Source organism: Nyctibius grandis, chromosome W, assembly GCF_013368605.1.
Source record: "Nyctibius grandis isolate bNycGra1 chromosome W, bNycGra1.pri, whole genome shotgun sequence".
Taxonomy (NCBI): Eukaryota; Metazoa; Chordata; class Aves; order Nyctibiiformes; family Nyctibiidae; genus Nyctibius; species Nyctibius grandis.
In genome coordinates, this window is record NC_090694.1 from 8,526,930 (window position 1) to 8,546,027 (window position 19,098).

A 19,098-nucleotide genomic window follows, 5' to 3' on the forward strand; every position below is an offset into this window, starting at 1 on the left:
CATCCTCCAGAAGCCTACTACGCCTAGGAAAGCCTGTGTCTCCTTTTTGTTCATTGGCAGAGACATGGCTGTTATTTTGTTAATCGCACCCATTGGGATCTGACAGCGGCCATCTTCCACTTGATTCCTAAAAGCTGGATCTCTTTTGCAGGTCCCTTGACCTTAGCGTGTTTGATGGCAAAACCAGCTTCTAGAAGGATTTGAATTACTTTTTCCCCTTTCTCAAAAACTTGTCCCACTGTATTACCCCATACAATGATGTCATCAATGTATTGCAGGTGTTCTGGAGCTCCACCATTCTCCAGTGCAGTCTGGACCAGTCCATGGCAAATGGTGGGGCTATGTTTCCACCCCTGGGGCAGTCGATTCCAGGTGTACTGGATGCCCCTCCAGGTGAAAGCAAACTGTTGCTTATACTCTGCTGCCAAAGAAATGGAGAAAAATGCATTAGCAATATCAGTCGTGGCATACCACTTTGCTGCCTTTGACTCCAGTTTGTAATGGAGTTCCAACATGTCCAGTACAGCAGCACTCAGCAGTGGCATGACTTCATTCAGGCCACGATAGTCCACAGTTAGTCTCCATTCCCCATTGGACTGTCACACTGGCCATATGGGACTGTTAAAGGGGGAGCACGTTTTGCTGATCACTCCTTGGTTGTTCAGTTGACAGATCAGCTCGTGGATGGGAATCAGCGAGTGTCTATTAGTACGATATCGCCGCTGTTGGACCGTTTTAGTAGCAATAGGCACCTTTTGCTCCTCGACCCTCAGCAGCCCCACAGTAGAAGGGTCCTCTGATAGATCAGGCAGGGTAGACAGCTGTTTAATTTCTTCCATCTCCATGGCCGCTACACCAAACACCCACCGGTACCCCCTCTCGTCCTTGAAATAACCTCTCAGGTAATCTATACCAAAAATGCATGGGGCATCTGGGCCAGTCACAATAGGGTGCCTCTGCCACTCAGTCCCAGTCAGACTCACTTCAGCTTCCAATATAGTCAGCTCTTGGGAGCCCCCTGTCATGCCAGAGATACAAATTAATTCTGTCCCTTTATAGTTTGATGGTATTGTGGTGCTTCATGCACCAGTGTCCACTAGAGCCTTATACTGCTGTGGTTCTGATATGCCAGGCCATGGAATCCTCACAGTCCAAAAACCACAGTTGTCCCTATCCTGCACTTGGCTGGAGGCAGGTCCCCTCTAATCCGAAACATAGTGTTCATTGTCAACATCTTGGTTCAAACAGCTCACGTATATTTGATCCCTCTTAATCACCTCTGGTAAATAGGGATCCAAAGCCCATCTACACTTTCTGGAGAGATTCCCATCGGAAACTAGAGCAACACATTTCCTGGAAGAACCCCCATTCATAATCAGTTCACCTTGCAACTCACGTACACATGTCCGTAAAGCTGAGGTAGGTTTTTCATCCCATTATCTCATCTCTTCTCCATGGTCACGCAGGAAAAAACACATCTCCTGAGTACATCTTGAAGGGGAATGCTGTCTCCTGATGGGTGAGACATTCATCGGTGCAGGTGTGGAGCAGGGTCTGTCCTCCATCTGGGACAATTTGTCCAACACCTCACCGAGGAGTTCTGCTGATTTGTCAGACGGTTTTACCCACAGGGAAAAAAAAGAGATTGCATATTGCCACATCCGATTATCTATGTTGCCCACTGTTGGTGCATCAGCATCTGCCCAGCTAAATAATGCTCATGTGTTGGTATACGACAGTGACGCGCTCAGTACCCACTTGCACCACATGGGTCTGGTAACTCTGAGTGCATCTGGATCTAGTGGTGTGTGCGGGTCATTCAGGTCAGCAAAAGTCATCTCCCACACAGCTATTTCCCTCAGATTCTTAACACCTCTCTCAATGGTTGTCCACTTGCCTGGGTGGTATATGACATCATCCTTAAAGGGATGCCTGTTCCTCCTGCTTCACAGGAGTTGCCACCAGAGAGTGAGGGGCTGTGCATCTGTCACAATACCCCTATCAATACCCACTTCTCTAGCCATTGGTCCCAGCTGCTTGGCTTCTCTACCCTCTAACTCAAAACTATCGGCTCCATTATCCCAGCATCAGAGCACCCAAGTAACAAGTTGCTCACCTTCATGACAGCTGTAATCTTTACATGTATCTCACAGCTCTCTTAGGGATAGGGATCGAGTGGTTACCCCTGCCTCATCCTCCTTTGATGTCCCTGGTAGGCCATCACAACCTGCTCTTTTTGTGGTTTTCATCTTCTGTACAGGGGCAACTGATACCAGGACTGATTTAATCCCTAGGTTAACTGCACCACCCATTGCTGGGGGCTGATTAGCTGCAGCCCTTGTTGCCAAAGTCTGGGTAATCGCAGCAAGTGCTGCCTGGAGTTGAGTAATCACAGTACCCAGTGCAGAAACTTGAATAACCTCTGGAGTAGCCAGGATGCCTGCTGTAGGGGCTGTGTGGGGAACTGTCCCCTTCCTTTCGGCATTGTCTCAGAAATCGTATACCATGGGCTCGGGCGACATCTTGTGGCGGCTGCCTGGAATGCCCGATCTCGGCAACGCTCGATGACGCAATAAGCTAGGCGCCCGCCCTGCGCCCGCCTCCGGATGTGTGTCTCCGGTGACAGCCTGGCAAGGGGCCAATCCTACGGCGCAGGAACCGGACATGTCCCACCTTCGGACCTGTGATTGGTGCGAACTGTTGACCGACGGCTTCAAGTCACATGACTCTGCCGAAAAACTCTATAAAAGAGGACCCTCACCGCCATCTTCCAACTAACAACAAAGGATTCCCGCGGGATGCCGCTGGATCTCAGGGTGGTGAATATTCTTTCTCTTTCAACTGTTTTCTCTGTTTCTTTCTTTCTTTTACCTCTCTCTCTCTTCCTTGAATATTGAGTTGCCTCATTGTTGGACCTAATAAAGTCAGAGTTAAGTTTGTTGATACCGTGCCTCGGTTGTGCTTTGTCCGAACTCAAGGATCACGAATCTTTAATATTTCGGGTCAGGATTTTTGGGGGTGCTTTACCTGCAGGCAGGTTAAGCATTCCGGGTGATATTGAACCAGGCACGCCTCACGTGGGCTGCACTGGAATTATTTATATTTTTTGCGGGCCCTGCGTGCGGGCTGTCTGCTTTGGACCAGGCACGCCGCATGTGGGCTGCACTGGAGTTACTAATTAGGCGGATCTCTCTCTCGGGGAGGGAGATTGACTGCATTTTATTTCTACATTTGCTCCTTTTTTACTAATTAGGCGGATCTCTCTCTCTTGGGAGGGAGATTGACTGCATTTTATTTCTAGATTTGCTTTTGAGAACTAATTAGGCGAGCCTACGACCTACGTAGGCTGTCTGCATTTTATTTCTAAATTTGCTTTGGAGGCGGACCTAAATCCGGAACCCGACAGGCTGGCAGGGTCTAAGTATCTGCAATGCTAGTCATGGGTGCTGGGGCAGCTGCAGTGTCTGTCATAGGGGCTGGAACTGCTGTGGTGCCTCGTGTAGGGGCCAGGGCAGCTGCAGGGCCCCTTACAGTGGTTGCAGCAGCTGTGCTGTATTCACCTGTTAAAGAAAATTGGCAGAGTCCAGGTCTCTAGGTTTGCTGGTTTTATTATACAACTCAGAGTTGGACCACCACCACAGTGAATGGTACCTGACTCAAATTCACTATCGGTTTATATAGAAACTAATAATCAATTACATCATAAACTTTTAACAGAAGCTTATGAAAATTCTACTAGCTATTTCAATTCTTTTTTTCTTCAATTGTTAGATGTCCACAAAAGTCCATTCTTTTCCATTGCTTAGCTGATCTTTATGTTCTGGTTCCACTCCGACTCTGGTCGACACCCCATCCTTAATGTTCTTGCTGTGATCAGCATCCCATCTTGATTCGGGTTGACCAGAGTCTGGTTTCCACTGCCAGCGTCTCCTAAGTATTAACCTAAAATAGCTAAAGTCTATTTAGAACTTTATTTCTATTAATGTTTATTTCTAAGTATCCTATATTTCTTTTAAGGTAAAGAAAAGGTTAAGCACACATCCCCTTTACTAAAATCATCAGAAGGTAATACTTCTAGGCCTACTCCTGCTTAGCTACTCATTAAGCTTTGATTGATGATTTGTTCAGTCATAGGTCAGGATTACACAAGGAGCTTTGAGAACAATATTCATGGATTGTGAAAGCCCACCTGTGTTTATTCAGATAGACTTATATTAATTATTCTATTCTTCATTCTATTTCATCCCTATTGATCCTTGTCTCCCTAACTCATAAGAACTTTTACATTAATTATGTGAAAATTTCTATAACATCACCTCTATACCAATGTTTTACTCTAAGGAAGAGCAAGAGCTGAAAGACAATCAAAAGGCCTGACAACATGAGCGTAATGGTTGAAACATCCCAAGGGTATTCAAAATTCTTAAAAGCTGGTGAGATCAGCCTCAAGGGAAAAGGAAAGTACATGTCACCCACTCCCATTCCATAGAAATCAGAAATGGGTACAGTTACAAAATAATTTATAATACCATAAACCAATGCCAAACAACATAGCAGATTGATACCTCTAAGTCCATGCCCAGAAGTGATAAACCACACAAAACCAGTAACAAACAGCGGCAAAGCCACACATTTGATTAGCCACACCAAAAGCAACTGTAAAACCAAACACCAGAGAATTCCACCCATTGACCATGCTGCCGACACCAGCATAATGAATGTTCATAACAAAACCAGTCAAATCTGTGAAAACCTCAACCGTCCAAGACTCTTAGGTCAAAAGTCCATAGTTCTCCCAGGGTGATCTATTTCTATTGGGCACCAAATAAACTGTCTTCATTTAGCTCCCACACAGGGCTAAACAATAAGCAGTTATTCTATCACCCAATGTTCCTTCCCCAACTGAGAAAGGGAATTGGGAAAAGGGAAGGATACTTGTGGGTTAAAATTTAAACAGATTTAATAAAATAAGGAAAACCAATATCAATACTAATACAAAACACACAAAATTATACTTAGCCCACAGAGTGCTGGCAAGTCACTCCAGGGACAGCAATCATTAAAAAGAGCAATATGAAAAGATAACAGAGCAAAAAGAGCTCAATCCATCCATCCCCCCAAGCTTTCCCTTTTATAGTGAACCTGATGTTAATGTTATAGAATACACCTGTGGGCCAGCCTGGGTCAGCTGCCCTGGATTTAACTGCTAATGGATCACCATATCACAGCTGGCCACAAACAAAATGTAACAGAACCTTGATTCTATAAATTTTATCCCCACAAAACCAGGACACTGGACTACCTGTGTTAACTTTGCAAGATTCTTTGGTCAAGATATACCATTTTTAATTCCATGCAAGATTAACTGTTGATATTGCTTAATCATTAACCTCCCATCATTGGTGTTTTGATTCCAATTTGGCTCCTGAGTTGGCATAAAATGTACTGGACCTTCTCTAGCATTTACTCTTTCATTTTCCATGTTTGCCTTTTCTAAGACCATCCTTCTTTCCTCAGGGGTAAGCAAATTATTTAATAGGACCTGTATATCCTGCCAATCTGGGTTATGGTTTTCAACTATCATTCTAAAACAACGATACATCTTTTCCAGATTTTCCATACAAGATCCTGCAGACTTTTTCCAGTTTCTCAGATCTGAAGTAGAAAATGGCTCTCCTGGCCCAACAGAACAGGATTCTTTTGTGCTCTAGTTCCCCCTGCAATGGGGCTAAAGGTCTCACTCCCTTCTCTGCCCCCCTTGGTTTCCCTTCTTTTATCTGACAGTGGGGGTATGTTAAAGAAAATTGGCAGAGTCCAGGTCTCTAGGTTTGCTGGTTTTATTAAACAACTCAGAGTTGGACCACCACCACAGTGAATGGTACCTGACTCAAATTCACTATCGGTTTATATAGAAACTAATAATCAATTACATCATAAACTTCTCACGAGCTTCTGTTAATAATCCACTAACTATTTCAATTCCTTTTTCTTCCTTCGTCAAGAGTCCACAAAAGTCCATTCTTTTCCATTGCTTAGCTGATCTTTATGTTCTGGTTCCGCTCCGACTCCAGTCGACACCCCATCCTTAATGTTCTTGCTGTGATCAGCATCCCATCTTGATTCGGGTTGACCAGAGTCTGGTTTCCACTGCCAGCGTCTCCTAAGTATTAACCTAAAATAGCTAAAGTCTATTTAGAACTTTATTTCTATTAATGTTTATTTCTAAGTATCCTATATTTCTTTTAAGGTAAAGAAAAGGTTAAGCACACATCCCCTTTACTAAAATCATCAGAAGGTAATACTTCTAGGCCTACTCCTGCTTAGCTACTCATTAAGCTTTGATTGATGATTTGTTCAGTCATAGGTCAGGATTACACAAGGAGCTTTGAGAACAATATTCATGGATTGTGAAAGCCCACCTGTGTTTATTCAGATAGACTTATATTAATTATTCTATTCTTCATTCTATTTCATCCCTATTGATCCTTGTCTCCCTAACTCATAAGAACTTTTACATTAATTATGTGAAAATTTCTATAACAGGGTACCAACATCTGAATATCCTCCTCCTCATCCCCATATTTCAAACATCTATTGCTAATACTAAAAGCCAAATAGCAATGCGATTCAGTATCCTTATCATCCAACATTAAGATCACATTTGCATCAGAATCCAGAAGTTTACATTTTTTTCCTAATATCATGGTCATTCCTGAGAGGAAACCAAATACGGTACCTCATCCCACTTGTTTTGCCTTCTGCAAAACAACATTAATTGTAAAATGGTGTTATATTTCAATGACCCTTTTTCCGGCCACTTTTCCTCACCATCCAACTTATATAGTGGCCACCACTTAGTACAGTAATCAATCAACCATTTTTTTGTTAATGGAACTCCTCCAGATTTTCCCCAATTTTTCACAATACACCCAAGAGAAGAACACAGACCTAATTTAGACTGTTGACCACCCATATCGTTTCCAAAAAAAAAGAATGTTCTCAACCACAATTTCATATACTCCAGTTGTCACTGTCAAGCGTAGATGAATTATATTTCAATAACCTCCATTTGCATGCACGTTAATCATGATTTCATATACTCCAGTAGTCACTGTCAAGCGTATACGAACTATATTCCAGTAACCCACCTTTGCATGCACATTAATCAGAAACCATATCTCTTATTCTAGCATTGAACCGTTGTGTCACTTACCTGCTCTGGGTGGGGAGAGTACTCGTGGAGTCCCCAAACAAACAGCTCGGTGCGTGCTGGAATCCAGTGAGTCTCTCCCCTCTGGGAGCCGGCAAGTCGATCCGGGCAAGGCATCACAGCAGTCCCATCTGGGTCGCCAAAACTGTTCTCCAAAAAGCAGATTCATGCCTGGCGTGCAATGAACCAATCTTACACGCTCAGGAGAGAGATTGTATTTATTCTGCGCAGGGTGCTCGGTGGAATCATCCACAAATCAAGCACCTGTACTGCAAATCCCAGTACCTTTTTATACACAAAGAATTACATTAAATCATCCCTCTATTTGCATAACATACTTTTCATTGGTTAATATATCTGATTACAATTAACATAAACGCTTAGTCTTTCCTATATGATCTACGCATGCTCAGGGGAAGGGTCTTCACCCGGGCAAGGGTCTTTTTGACCTGTGGGTGTGATTTTTTAGTATTATAATGAAGGTAGTTCAGCTAAGGATACTTAAATCCCTGCTTTCTTTGCCAAGTTGACCACCTGCATAAGAAATCTTATGTCTTTGTTCTGGACTTGATGTTCCAGAATTCAGTTTATCTGTTCTTGGCCTCAGCTTGGCAATTGTTTATTGTTTTCCTAATTAGCTCACCTGCAAAAACCATGGTTAACTTTTAACTCAGCAATAAGCACTATGTTATCATTACCAGCAGAGGAGAGGACAGGGAACCAACCAGAAACATTGCATAAAGACATTCACTCAGTACCCAGCCTCCTCACGGAGGGTAGATGGAAAGTCAGTGACCCTTTGCACAACACCATGCTTGCCAAACCAGCCACCAAGGAAGGAGGAAGCAGCATCTGAAAGAAGAGCACCTAAGCTGATCTATCTCAGGAGACAGCCACACATCCTCCAGTGTGTTACCGGAAAATAGTAACCAAGGAAACTCTCGAAACCAAATGATAGTTTAGAAAGCCGACATTGGTTTATTGCAGCGCTGGGTGCATGGGGGAATCTCTCCTCCTAGCATGCACACCCAGGGACAAAAGCACACTCATTATATACATTATAGCAAAATGAATATTCATATAATTCCTGAGAAAAGTCTGCCTATTCCAAGAAACCTTGTGCATATGCTAATACATTATGTAACTGTCTTTGCACATGCGTACTAATTGGGGAAGGGGTCTTGGGTGGGCTCTCGTGGTGGTAATCCCCCCCTAGTTATGCTGTCCGCTGTATGAACCTGCTTCTGCACAAGCATGGTTGAGGCCTTTCTGTTGACACATGCAGGTGGCTCCAAGGAAAAGATACTGTTCTGGTTCTTACAGGATTTCTCTCTTCTCCTGGCGCCAGAGCTGTGAATCAAGTCATTTAAGACACAATAAAGATATTGTTCGCAGTCTTGTTTATCTTTAGCCCTTCTTTGTAATTAGTGAGGAATTTAACAGAGACAGAATCACAGAATGTAGAGTCCTGCATCTGGGCAAGAACAACCCCATGTACCAGTACAAGTTGGGGGCAGACCTGTTGGAGACCAGCGTAGGGGAAAGGGACCTGGGGGTCCTAGTGGACAGCAGGATGACCATGAGCCAGCAGTGTGCCCTTGTGGCCAAGAAGGCCAGACCTTGGATTCTCTAAGAATAAGCGCAAGCAAGAGTCAGTGATAACTATAACTTTAAGTGTTATCAGTCCTAGAAGCAGACACTGTCTGCAAAACATGCAGTTAGCTTCAGAAAGTGCAGTTATTTAGCTGAAAGTAAAAAAGAAAAATTGGTTCTGTTCAAAGGTTACACAAAGCAGGCCTTTTAGGGCCTACTTTGAGGCCTACTTTTGCTAAACCACCCGGTATCAGATGGAATGACAGACATGTGCATGCATATTTGTGTGCTTGTTTTACAGGTCACCCACAACAGAAGCAGAGGAACAAGCAATGGGTCCTTCTTTGCATAGGAAACGCTGTACAAAGTATGTCCAGAAAAAAGGGCAAGTCTGGAAATGGTGCTTTGCTTTCCTTTCCCTAGGACTAAACGTCACTTCTATCTTCTGCCATTAGAGTCCCTACCCCTATGGAAATGCTTTAGAGATGGCAGATCACACCACAGTTCCTGCTGGGTGGTACCATCCTTGCCCTGGGCATGATGAGGGTGGTAAGGTACCACAGCTTTTCACAAATCCTGGGAGAATTTTGTCTCAAATGCAGCTGTGTCTCCTTTTTAGTTACAGTTCTGCAAACATGAATAAACCTGTATACATTTTTGTGGTGAGATAATCTTGATGCTGGACAGAATTTACTGATGAAACCTGTTCAGGCAAAAGTCGATGGAGGTGTTGCATTAGAAAGGCATGCTCTCAGCTCCCCACCCAAGCCTTGTGATGGACCTAAACTGGTCCAGCATCCCATCAGCAGAGCAGGAGCTGTGGTTGTAGATTTATCTGATGACAATTTGCAGGTGCACACATGCCTCCATGGCAGGCAGACAAGCTCCTGAAATGGCTCTGCTGACAGAGCAGAGATGACTATTTCTCTGTCACTCCCCATGTCCCCTAGTGGGATGGAATTGGTGGTGTTGCCATTTCATCTTTACATCGCTCACCTGCAATTATGGGAACTGTGCTCTTCTCCATGATTCAGAATGTTTTATTCATGATTCATTTATGGTAAGACAAAGCACAGAGGAGACTCATGGTACTGAAGCTCCTTTGCATGCTAATGGCTAGGTTTTCAGCTGTGGGTCACTAATTGTCATGCCTTACACTGACATTTGTGTGGAGAGTTGCATGCCAAACTTGCTGCATGTGCATTAACCTGCATGTGATATGCATAGAGAGTACAGCTGGCTGTACAAATTTAATGTGTATGTCTCTGTATCCAAGGATAACAGTGTGCACGACTCCTTGAACACCTGTATGAAGATGGGTGAAAAATTATATGCCAGGTCATCTGGCTCAGACAGTCATTCTGCCAGAAACCCTCCTTCTCATCCTTCCCACTGCGCTCCTTCAGAGTGCATGGCGAGATCCTCAAGCTGACTCAACTCCCAGCTTGGCCACATCTGGCAGCCTTAATCTCCTGAGCTGCACTATAAATCTGTGCATATTCAGGAAAATAAAGGGGGATCTCCCTTATGCCTACACTATCTACTCGTGCTGCTAGGTCCTCCATAGCAGACATGGGTGGAAACCCACACAGTTAGACTGATGAAGAGGGAGAACTAACTCCTCCCTTGTTTCCTGCTATGAATGTCCATGCAGTCACAGGCTGTCCTTTCCCCTGCTCAAGGCATTGGTAGGTTCTCAGGGACTCATTTTTGAATGGTTTATGATCTTCAGCCTTACCACCAATTACCTGTATCAACACATCTTGAGGCATGCAAGAGGCGGATCCAGTAGGTCATACTGTGATTTTGTTTTTGTAAGTCTACCTGTCACACAACTCTTGGTTTTACATTTCTTTGGAATTGTCTTAAAAATGTACTGTAGAAAGCATAAATGTACACTTACTGTCAAGGAACCTGATGGCTACATGCAATGGCCAACAAACACAACAATCAACTGACAGCTCTACCAGGGTCCTCCTGCTTTGCAAGCAAAAGGAAAGCAAAAGAACTTCACATTCCCTAAGCCACCATTTACAATTAACTGGGATCTTGGCTTCTGTAAAAAATAACCAGGCTTAGTGTGTCAAATTGCCAGTGATAAATTAAAGGAGCAAAGACAGGAGTTAGGCGATGTGCTTATCTTATACCAGATGTGGGGAAGGACAGTAAATCTGCAATGTGCTTAAAGATAATGAGTACTACAAAGACCAGCAGATAGCTGAGTGGTGCCTGGGGTTCGGTGGAGGCCTTACAGCCCACTACTCCATCAGTCAAGCTGGAGGGATCATGAAAGCTGCCTTATGTAGCAATTGCACATCTATCCTCATCCTCCCTCTCCTCACCTTATCCTTAACATAACAAGCCTTGTTAAAGAGATAGTACATATGACTCAGCCCCACCTCCTCAAGAGTATAAATCTGGCCTTCAGGAGTTTCTTTTTTGGGAAGATGAGAACTCCAATTATTGGATGGGTCAACAGGCCTGGACCTATCTCCCCCTCCAAGCAACATTTATCTTTTCAACTTTGTGAAACTGTGTATTCATTTAGCCCACACCCAGGGATACACAATAGCAGTTTTTCTCCCACCCAATAACTCTTTCCCAAATGAGGAAGGGAATTGGGAAAAAGAGAGGGAGACTCGTGGGATGAAGTTAACCAGATTTAATGAAATGAAGAAATCAATATAAATGACAACACAAAACAGAAAAATATACTCATCCACAAATCTCTGGCAAGTTGCTCCAGGAATCACAACAACAAACAGAGAGAAGAGGCAAGAAGAGCAGGAAAAACCCCCAGCTCTTCCCAGCAAACCCTCTCTTTTATAGTGAGCTTGATATCAACAATATAGAATACACCTGTGGGGCAGCCAGGGTCAGCTGCCCCAGATTTAACTTGTAAGGGCCTTGATCACCATGGCTGGCCACAAACTGAAACCAAACCCCAGTGAAACCAGGACAGGATTCCACCCCTTATTCTATATCATTTACATCAAGTCACTACCATTTTTCCCCATCCCTCAACATAAATACATATCCACACAGATACTCTCTCCAGTCCATTGAATCAATTCAGTCTGAATACGTGGGTTCCATTTCTCATAGTATTTCTCAGGGCAGGAAAAAAACACTGGTATCGGATCCACTCAGTTAGGAGCTCAGGACCAGGCCTCCATATGGTGTTATGGACTGTTGAAGTTGGGCACAGCAGGATGGTGTATTGCATCTTGATCTTGCAGTGCATGTATCTGCTGCAGCCCATGTTCAGGGTCTGGGGTGATTCTTACTATAAGAAATGACACTTAGCATCATACAGTTACTGGCTATTCTCACCCAGAATCAAAGCTCCTTGGGGTACACATTCAACTTGCCCATCCTCCTGCATCATCTACCACATGCACTCAGGTCCTTGAGCAAAAGCAATTCCATGCATAGGTTTGCCTTTGCTCAAGGCAGGAGTAATCCAAACTGTTTTGCCAACATATTTCTCACATGAAATACAGGGACTTCATCGCCCTCTACAGTGCACAACAGTTCAGATTGAGCAGGACTCAATCTGAAGATTGCCCACGACTTAGTAAAGATGATGGAGAGTGGCCTATCAATGACTTCCGCCAGCTCCCTCAGCACCCGCGGGTGCATCCCATCAGGGCCCATGGATTTATGGACGTCCAGGGGCTCCAGGTAGGACCATACTCCCTGGCTGCAGTATAGAGGACATACTTTACTTCTGGTCCCATCCAAACTGGTCCAAGGACCACAGTATGGACTATCTCTTGTTTAATTTGCTCAAAAGCCTGTTGTTGCTCAGGGCCCCATTTAAAGTCATTCTTCTTTCCAGCTACTTCATAGAGAGGGCTCACAATCTGACTGTAATGGGGAATGTGCATCCTCCAGAAGCCTACTACGCCTAGGAAAGCCTGTGTCTCCCTTTTGTTAGTCGGTGGAGACATGGCTGTTATTTTGTTAATCACATCCCTTGGGATCTGACGGCAGCCATCTTGCCACTTGATCCCTAAAAACTGGATCTCTTTTGCAGGTCCCTTGACCTTAGCGTGTTTGATGGCAAAACCAGCTTCTAGAAGGATTTGAATGACTTTTTCCCCCTTTCTCAAAAACTTCTCCTGCTGTATTACCCCATACAATGATGTTGTCAATGTATTGCAGGTGTTCCAGAGCTCCACCCTTCTCCAGTGCAGTCTGGACCAGTCCATGGCAAATGGTGGGGCTATGTTTCCACCCCTGGGGCAGTCAATTCCAGGTGTACTGGATGCCCCTCCAGGTGAAGGCAAACTGTTGCCTACACTCCACTGCCAAAGGAATGGAGAAAAACGCATTTGCAATGTCAATCGTGGCCTACCACTTCACTGCCTTTGACTCTAGTTCATAATGGAGTTCTAACATGTCCAGCACGGCAGCACCCAGTGGTGGTGTGACTTCGTCCAGGCCACGATAGTCCACAGTTAGTCTCCATTCCCCCACTGGATTTTCGCACTGCCCATATGGGACTGTTGAAGGGGGAGCGCGTTGTGCTGATCACTCCTTGGTTCTCCAGTTGACAGATCAGCTCGTGGATGGGGATCAGTGAGTCTCTGTTAGTCCGATATAGTCGGTGGACCGTTCTAGTAGAAATAGGCACCTTTTGCTCCTCGACCCTCAGCAGGCCCAAAATAGAAAGGTCCTCTGATAGACCGGGCAGGGTAGACAGCTGTCTAATTTCTTCTCTCTCCCCAGCCGCTACACCAAATGCCCACCGGTATCCCCTCAGGTCCTTGAAATACCCTCTCCTCAGGCAATCTATGCCAAGAATGCATGGGGCATCTGGGCCAGTCACAATAGGGTGCATCTGCCACTCAGTCCCAGTCAGACTCACTTCAGCTCCCAATACAGTCAGCTCTTGGGAGCCCCCTGTCACGCTAGAGATGACAGAAATCGATTCAGTCCCTTTATAGTTTGACAGTATTATTGTGCATTGTGCACCAGTGTCCACTAGAACATACTGCTATATTTCTTATGTGCCCGGCCATCGAACCCACACAGTCCAAAAAACATGGTTGCCCCTCTCCTCCACCTGGCTGGAGGCAGGGCCCCTCTAATCCTGAACATAGTGTTCATTATCAACATCTCTGTTCGAGCAGCTCATGTAGATTTGATCTCCGTTATTCACATCTGGTAAATAGGGATCCGAGGCCCATCTACGCTTGTCACGGTTTAAAGCTGGGCCAGTTATTAAACCTGTGGCAGATGCCCTCTGTTATCCCCCCCCCCTCCCCCCAGAGGGAAAGGGAAAGGGAAAAGGGAAAGAGACTTCTGGGTTGGAAAGTTAAAAGAGTTTTAATAAACTATAATAATGAAAAAGAGTATAATAATAATAGAAATAATCAAATATATACACAAAACCAAGACTGAGCTCCCCTGAAGTCAGCCACGTCACCACCGGCACTGCAGGGCAGGCTCCGGGAAGGCCCAGGCTGGGCCTAGCAACGGTCGAGAGCTGTATTCAGGGATGCACAGATCGGGATCGGGGGCAGCAGGAAAACAGACGGAGTCCTCCTTGGACACCGGCCATAGCAGAAAAGAGCAAGACCCTCGTGATCCCCCCCCTTTATACCGAGAATGACGTGTGTGGGATGGAATACCCTCGTTGGTCAATTTTGGGTCACCTGCCCTGTCTGCTCCCCACTGCAGCTGCAACCCCCCTTCGGCTCTTCACTTGTAAGCAGTGAGGAATTCAGCAGTGACCTTGGTTCTTAAGTACAGCAAGAGCCTTTCTGCACAACATCCCTACCGGTGCCTCAGCAATAACTACAAACTTCGGGCGTTATCAGTCCTGGAGGCAGACACTGTCTGCAAACATGCAGTTAGTTTCAGAAAGTGCAGTTACTTAGAGGAGACTTAGCTGAAAGGAAAAATCACTGAAAGGAAAATCGACCTGGTTTAGGCCAAACCAGGACATTCCACCCCTTATTCCATACCATTCACATCATACTCAGATCACCACTAACTTTTCATTTTAAAATATATACAGATAACATTAGTTTATGATTCATCTCTATACAGAAAAAAAAGTTCATCAAGTTCATTTAGTTCAGGATTGTGGGTTTCCATCTGGCTAGGAGTCTCCCAGGGTAGGAAAGATGGTATGAGCTTTGTCACAGTTCGTGCCCACGGGTTGCAGGTTAAAGATGTCAGTCTCGAGGAGGTTACTGGACGCCACTTGCAGCTAGCTCCGGTCTCATCACCACTGCTTCAACCTGAAAGACACTTATGAACACTGTTAGGATTATGCAGCAATTAACATCATGCAGTTCAGAATTAAGTATTCTCACCCAAGATCAGATCACCTTCAGGGACACATCGGACTCCACCATCCTGCAGCATCACCCACCAAGTACATCCAGGTCCTTGAGCAAAAGCAATCCCATGAATGGGTTTACCTTTGCCCGTAGCAGGAAGAACCCAGACAGTTTTTCCCAACAGATTCCTTTCATGCACCACAGGGACTTTATCCCCTTCTACTGTATGTAAAAGGTCTGACTGAGCAGGGCCAGCTCGGTTGATAGATCCTCTGGTGTTGACTAGCCAGGTAGCTTGTGCCAAATGCTTATCCCAGTTTTTAAAGGTTCCACCCCCCATTGCTTTTAGGGTAGTTTTTAACAGCCCATTATACCATTCCACTTTCCCAGATGCTGGTGCGTGATAGGGGATGTGATATACCCATTCGATGCCATGCTCTTTGGCCCAGTTATCTATGAGACTGTTTTTGAAATGAGTCCCATTGTCCGACTCAATTCTCTCTGGTGTGCCATGTCGCCACAAGATTTGCTTTTCAAGGCCCAGAAAAGTGTTCCGGGCAGTGGCATGGGGCACAGAGTATGTTTCCAGCCATCCGGTGGTCGCCTCCACCATGGTAAGTACATAACATTTACCCTGGCGGGTTTGAGGGAGTGTGATGTAGTCAATTTGCCAGGCCTCCCCATATTTATATTTCAACCACCGCCCCCCATACCACAAAGGTTTTAACCGTTTGGCTTGCTTAATTGCGGCGCATGTTTCACAATCATGGATGACCTGTGCAATAGAGTCCATGGTTAAGTCCACCCCTCGGTCACGAGCCCATCTGTATGTTGCATCTCTCCCTTGATGACCTGAAGTGTCATGAGCCCACCGAGCTAAAAATAGTTCACCTTTATGTTCCCAGTCCAAATCTATTTGGAACACTTTAGCAGCCTGATCTGCTTGTTGGTTGTTTCGATGTTCCTCAGTTGCCCGACTTTTAGGTACGTGAGCATCTACATGACGTACCTTCAAGACTAGTTTCTCTAGCCGAGCAGCAATATCTTGCCACAGTTCAACAGCCCAAATAGGTTTACCTTTACGCTGCCAGTTGCTTCGCTTCCACTGTTTTAACCACCCCCACAAGGCATTTGCCACCATCCATGAGTCAGTATAAAGATACAGCCTTGGCCACTTTTCTCGTTCAGCAATGTCTAAAGCCAGCGGGATGGCTTTTACCTCTGCAAATTGACTTGATTCACCTTGTCCTTCTGTGGCTTCTGTGACTCGTCGTATGGGACTCCATACAGCAGCTTTCCACTTCCGATGCTTTCCTACAAGACGGCAGGATCCATCGGTGAACAGGGCATACTGCTTTTCATCCTCTGGTAGTTCGTTATACGGTGGGGCTTCTTCAGCACGTGTCACCTCCTTTTCTGGTGGCATTCCGAAGTCTTTGCCTTCTGGCCAGTCCATGATCACTTCTAAGATTCCTGGGCGATTAGGGTTTCCTATTCGAGCCCTCTGTGTAATTAATGCAATCCATTTACTCCATGTAGCATCAGTTGCATGATGAGTAGTAGGAACCTTACCCTTGAACATCCAGCCTAGTACTAGTAATCGGGGTGCCAGGAGAAGTTGTGCTTCAGTACCAATTACCTCTGAAGCAGCTCTAACTCCTTCATATGCTGCCAGTATCTTTTTCAGTTGGGGTGTAATTGGCCTCCGAGCCCTTGTATCCTCGACTCCAAAATCCTAGGGGTCGACCTCGAGTCTCCCCTGGCACTTTCTGCCAGAGGCTCCAGGTAGGACCATTGTCCCCAGCTGCGGTGTAGAGCACATTTTTAACATCTTGTCCCATACGGACTGGTCCAAGGGCTACTGCATGCACAATCTCTTGTTTAATCTGTTCAAAAGCCTGTTGTTGTTCAGGGCCCCACTGAAAATCATTTTTCTTTCTGGTCACCTGATAAAGAGGGCATACAATCTGGCTGTAATCTGGATTATGCATTCTCCAGAAACCCACAACGCCTAAGAAGGCTTGTGTTTCCTTTTTGTTAGTTGGTGGGGACATAGCTGTTATTTTGTTGATCACCTCTATCGGGATCTGGCGACGCCCATCTTGCCATTTAATCACTAAAAACTGGATCTCCCGGGCAGGCCCCTTGACCTTACCTCTTTTTATGGCAAAACCAGCTTGCGGAAGAATTTGAATTATTTTCTCCCCTTTCTCAAAGACTTCTGCTTCTGTATCACCCCATACAATGATGTCATCAATATATTGCAAATGTTCTGGAGCTCCACCCTCTTCTAGTGCAGTCTGGATCAGTCCGTGGCAAATAGTAGGACTGTGTTTCCACCCCTGGGGCAGTCGATTCCAGGTGTACTGGATACCTCTCCAGGTAAAAGCAAACTGTGGCCTGCACTTTGGTGCCAAGGGAATAGAGAAAAATGCATTAGCAATGTCTATAGTGGCATACCACTTGGCTGCCTTTGACTCCAGTTCGTATTGAAGTTCTAGCATGTCTGGCACGGCAGCACTCAACGGTGGCGTAACTTCATTTAGGCCACGATAGTCCACAGTTAATCTCCATTCTCCATTAGACTTTTGCACTGGCCATATAGGACTATTAAAGGGTGAGCGAGTCTTGCTAATCACTCCTTGATTTTCTAATTGTCTAATCAGTTTATGAATGGGGATCAGGGAGTCTCGATTGGTGCGATATTGTCGTCGGTGCACGGTGGCAGTAGCAATTGGCACCTGTTGTTCTTCAACCTTCAGCAACCCCACAACAGAAGGATCCTCTGAGAGGCCAGGCAAGGTAGACAGCTGTTGAATATCCTCAGTCTCTACAGCTGCTACACCAAAGGCCCATCTATACCCTTTTGGGTCCTTAAAATACCCTTTCTTAAGGTAGTCTATGCCAAGGATGCATGGAGCATCTGGACCAGTCACAATGGGGTGCTTTTTCCATTCATTTTCAGTTAGGCTCACTTCGGCCTCCAATACAGATAACTCTTGAGATCCCCCTGTTATTCCCGAGATACTGACAGATTCTGTCCCTTTATGATTCGATGGCATGAGGGTGCACTGTGCACCAGTGTCTACCAGGGCTCGATACTTTTGTGGTTCTAATGTGCCAGGCCATCGAATCCACACAGTCCAATAAACTCGGTTGTCCCTCTCCTCCTCCTGGCTGGAGGCAGGGCCCCTCTAATTAAAGACTGGATTCGTGCAGCTCACGGGGACTGGACCTTCATTTCCCCTATTCATTCTTGGAAAAAAAGGATTTGAGGCCCATCTACCCTGACTGGGGTCCTGCTCATTGGTAACTGGAGCAGCCATCCTCCTAGGAAAATTCTCACTGGTATTTCTGTTAGCTTGCAACTCACGTACTCATGCCTGTAGGGTACTGGTAGGTTGTCCATGCCATCTGTTCATGTCCTCCCCATAATCACGCAGGGTAAACCACAGGATACCTCGTGACATGTTCCGTTTCCTTTGAGCCGGTCCAGTAGGAGGGCGTTTCCTCCTAAAGGCTGCAACACGGGCCTGTGTAGGTAGAGAGTCAAGTTTATTCTCGATCCTGGACAGTTTGTCTGACAGTTGTTTAAATGAGTCCTTGTTTTCCTTAGTCAGTTTTTCCACAGCCGAGACACGGGCCTGCAGTGGGGAAGAAATACTATCTTCATACTGTCGCATATAGTTAGCCATTTCGCCCACACTAGGTCGTGCCATAGCATCTTCTCCCCAGACTAATATTGACAATGTATGGGCATGTGTTGGTGGAGCATTCTTCACAACCTTCCGGAACATGGATCGGTTGCATTCCACTTCATCAGGATTTACAGGATCTACAATGTCCTGAGGGTGTTTATAAATGATCTCTTGCACAGCTAGTTCTCTAAGGTAGTTAATACCTTTTTCTATAGTGGTCCATTTGCTTAGGTGGCTCATAACATCATCTTTATAGGGATACCTGCTCTTTACAGCTGACAAGAGTCGCCTCCAGAGACTG

At 45.3% G+C, this 19,098-nt stretch overlaps 1 protein-coding gene across 1 annotated transcript in view; it reads right to left on the reverse strand.

Annotated features, from left to right (window-relative positions):
- Positions 1–18,825, reverse strand: part of LOC137675765 (large ribosomal subunit protein eL37-like) — a 92,631-nt gene extending 73,806 nt beyond the window's left edge. The window contains exon 1 of the mRNA XM_068421979.1: positions 18,821–18,825. Coding sequence (XP_068278080.1) covers positions 18,821–18,823 — 3 coding nt within the window. The 5' untranslated portion in view covers positions 18,824–18,825. The remainder of the gene's footprint in view (positions 1–18,820) is intronic.
- Between the last annotated feature and the right edge of the window lie 273 nt (positions 18,826–19,098).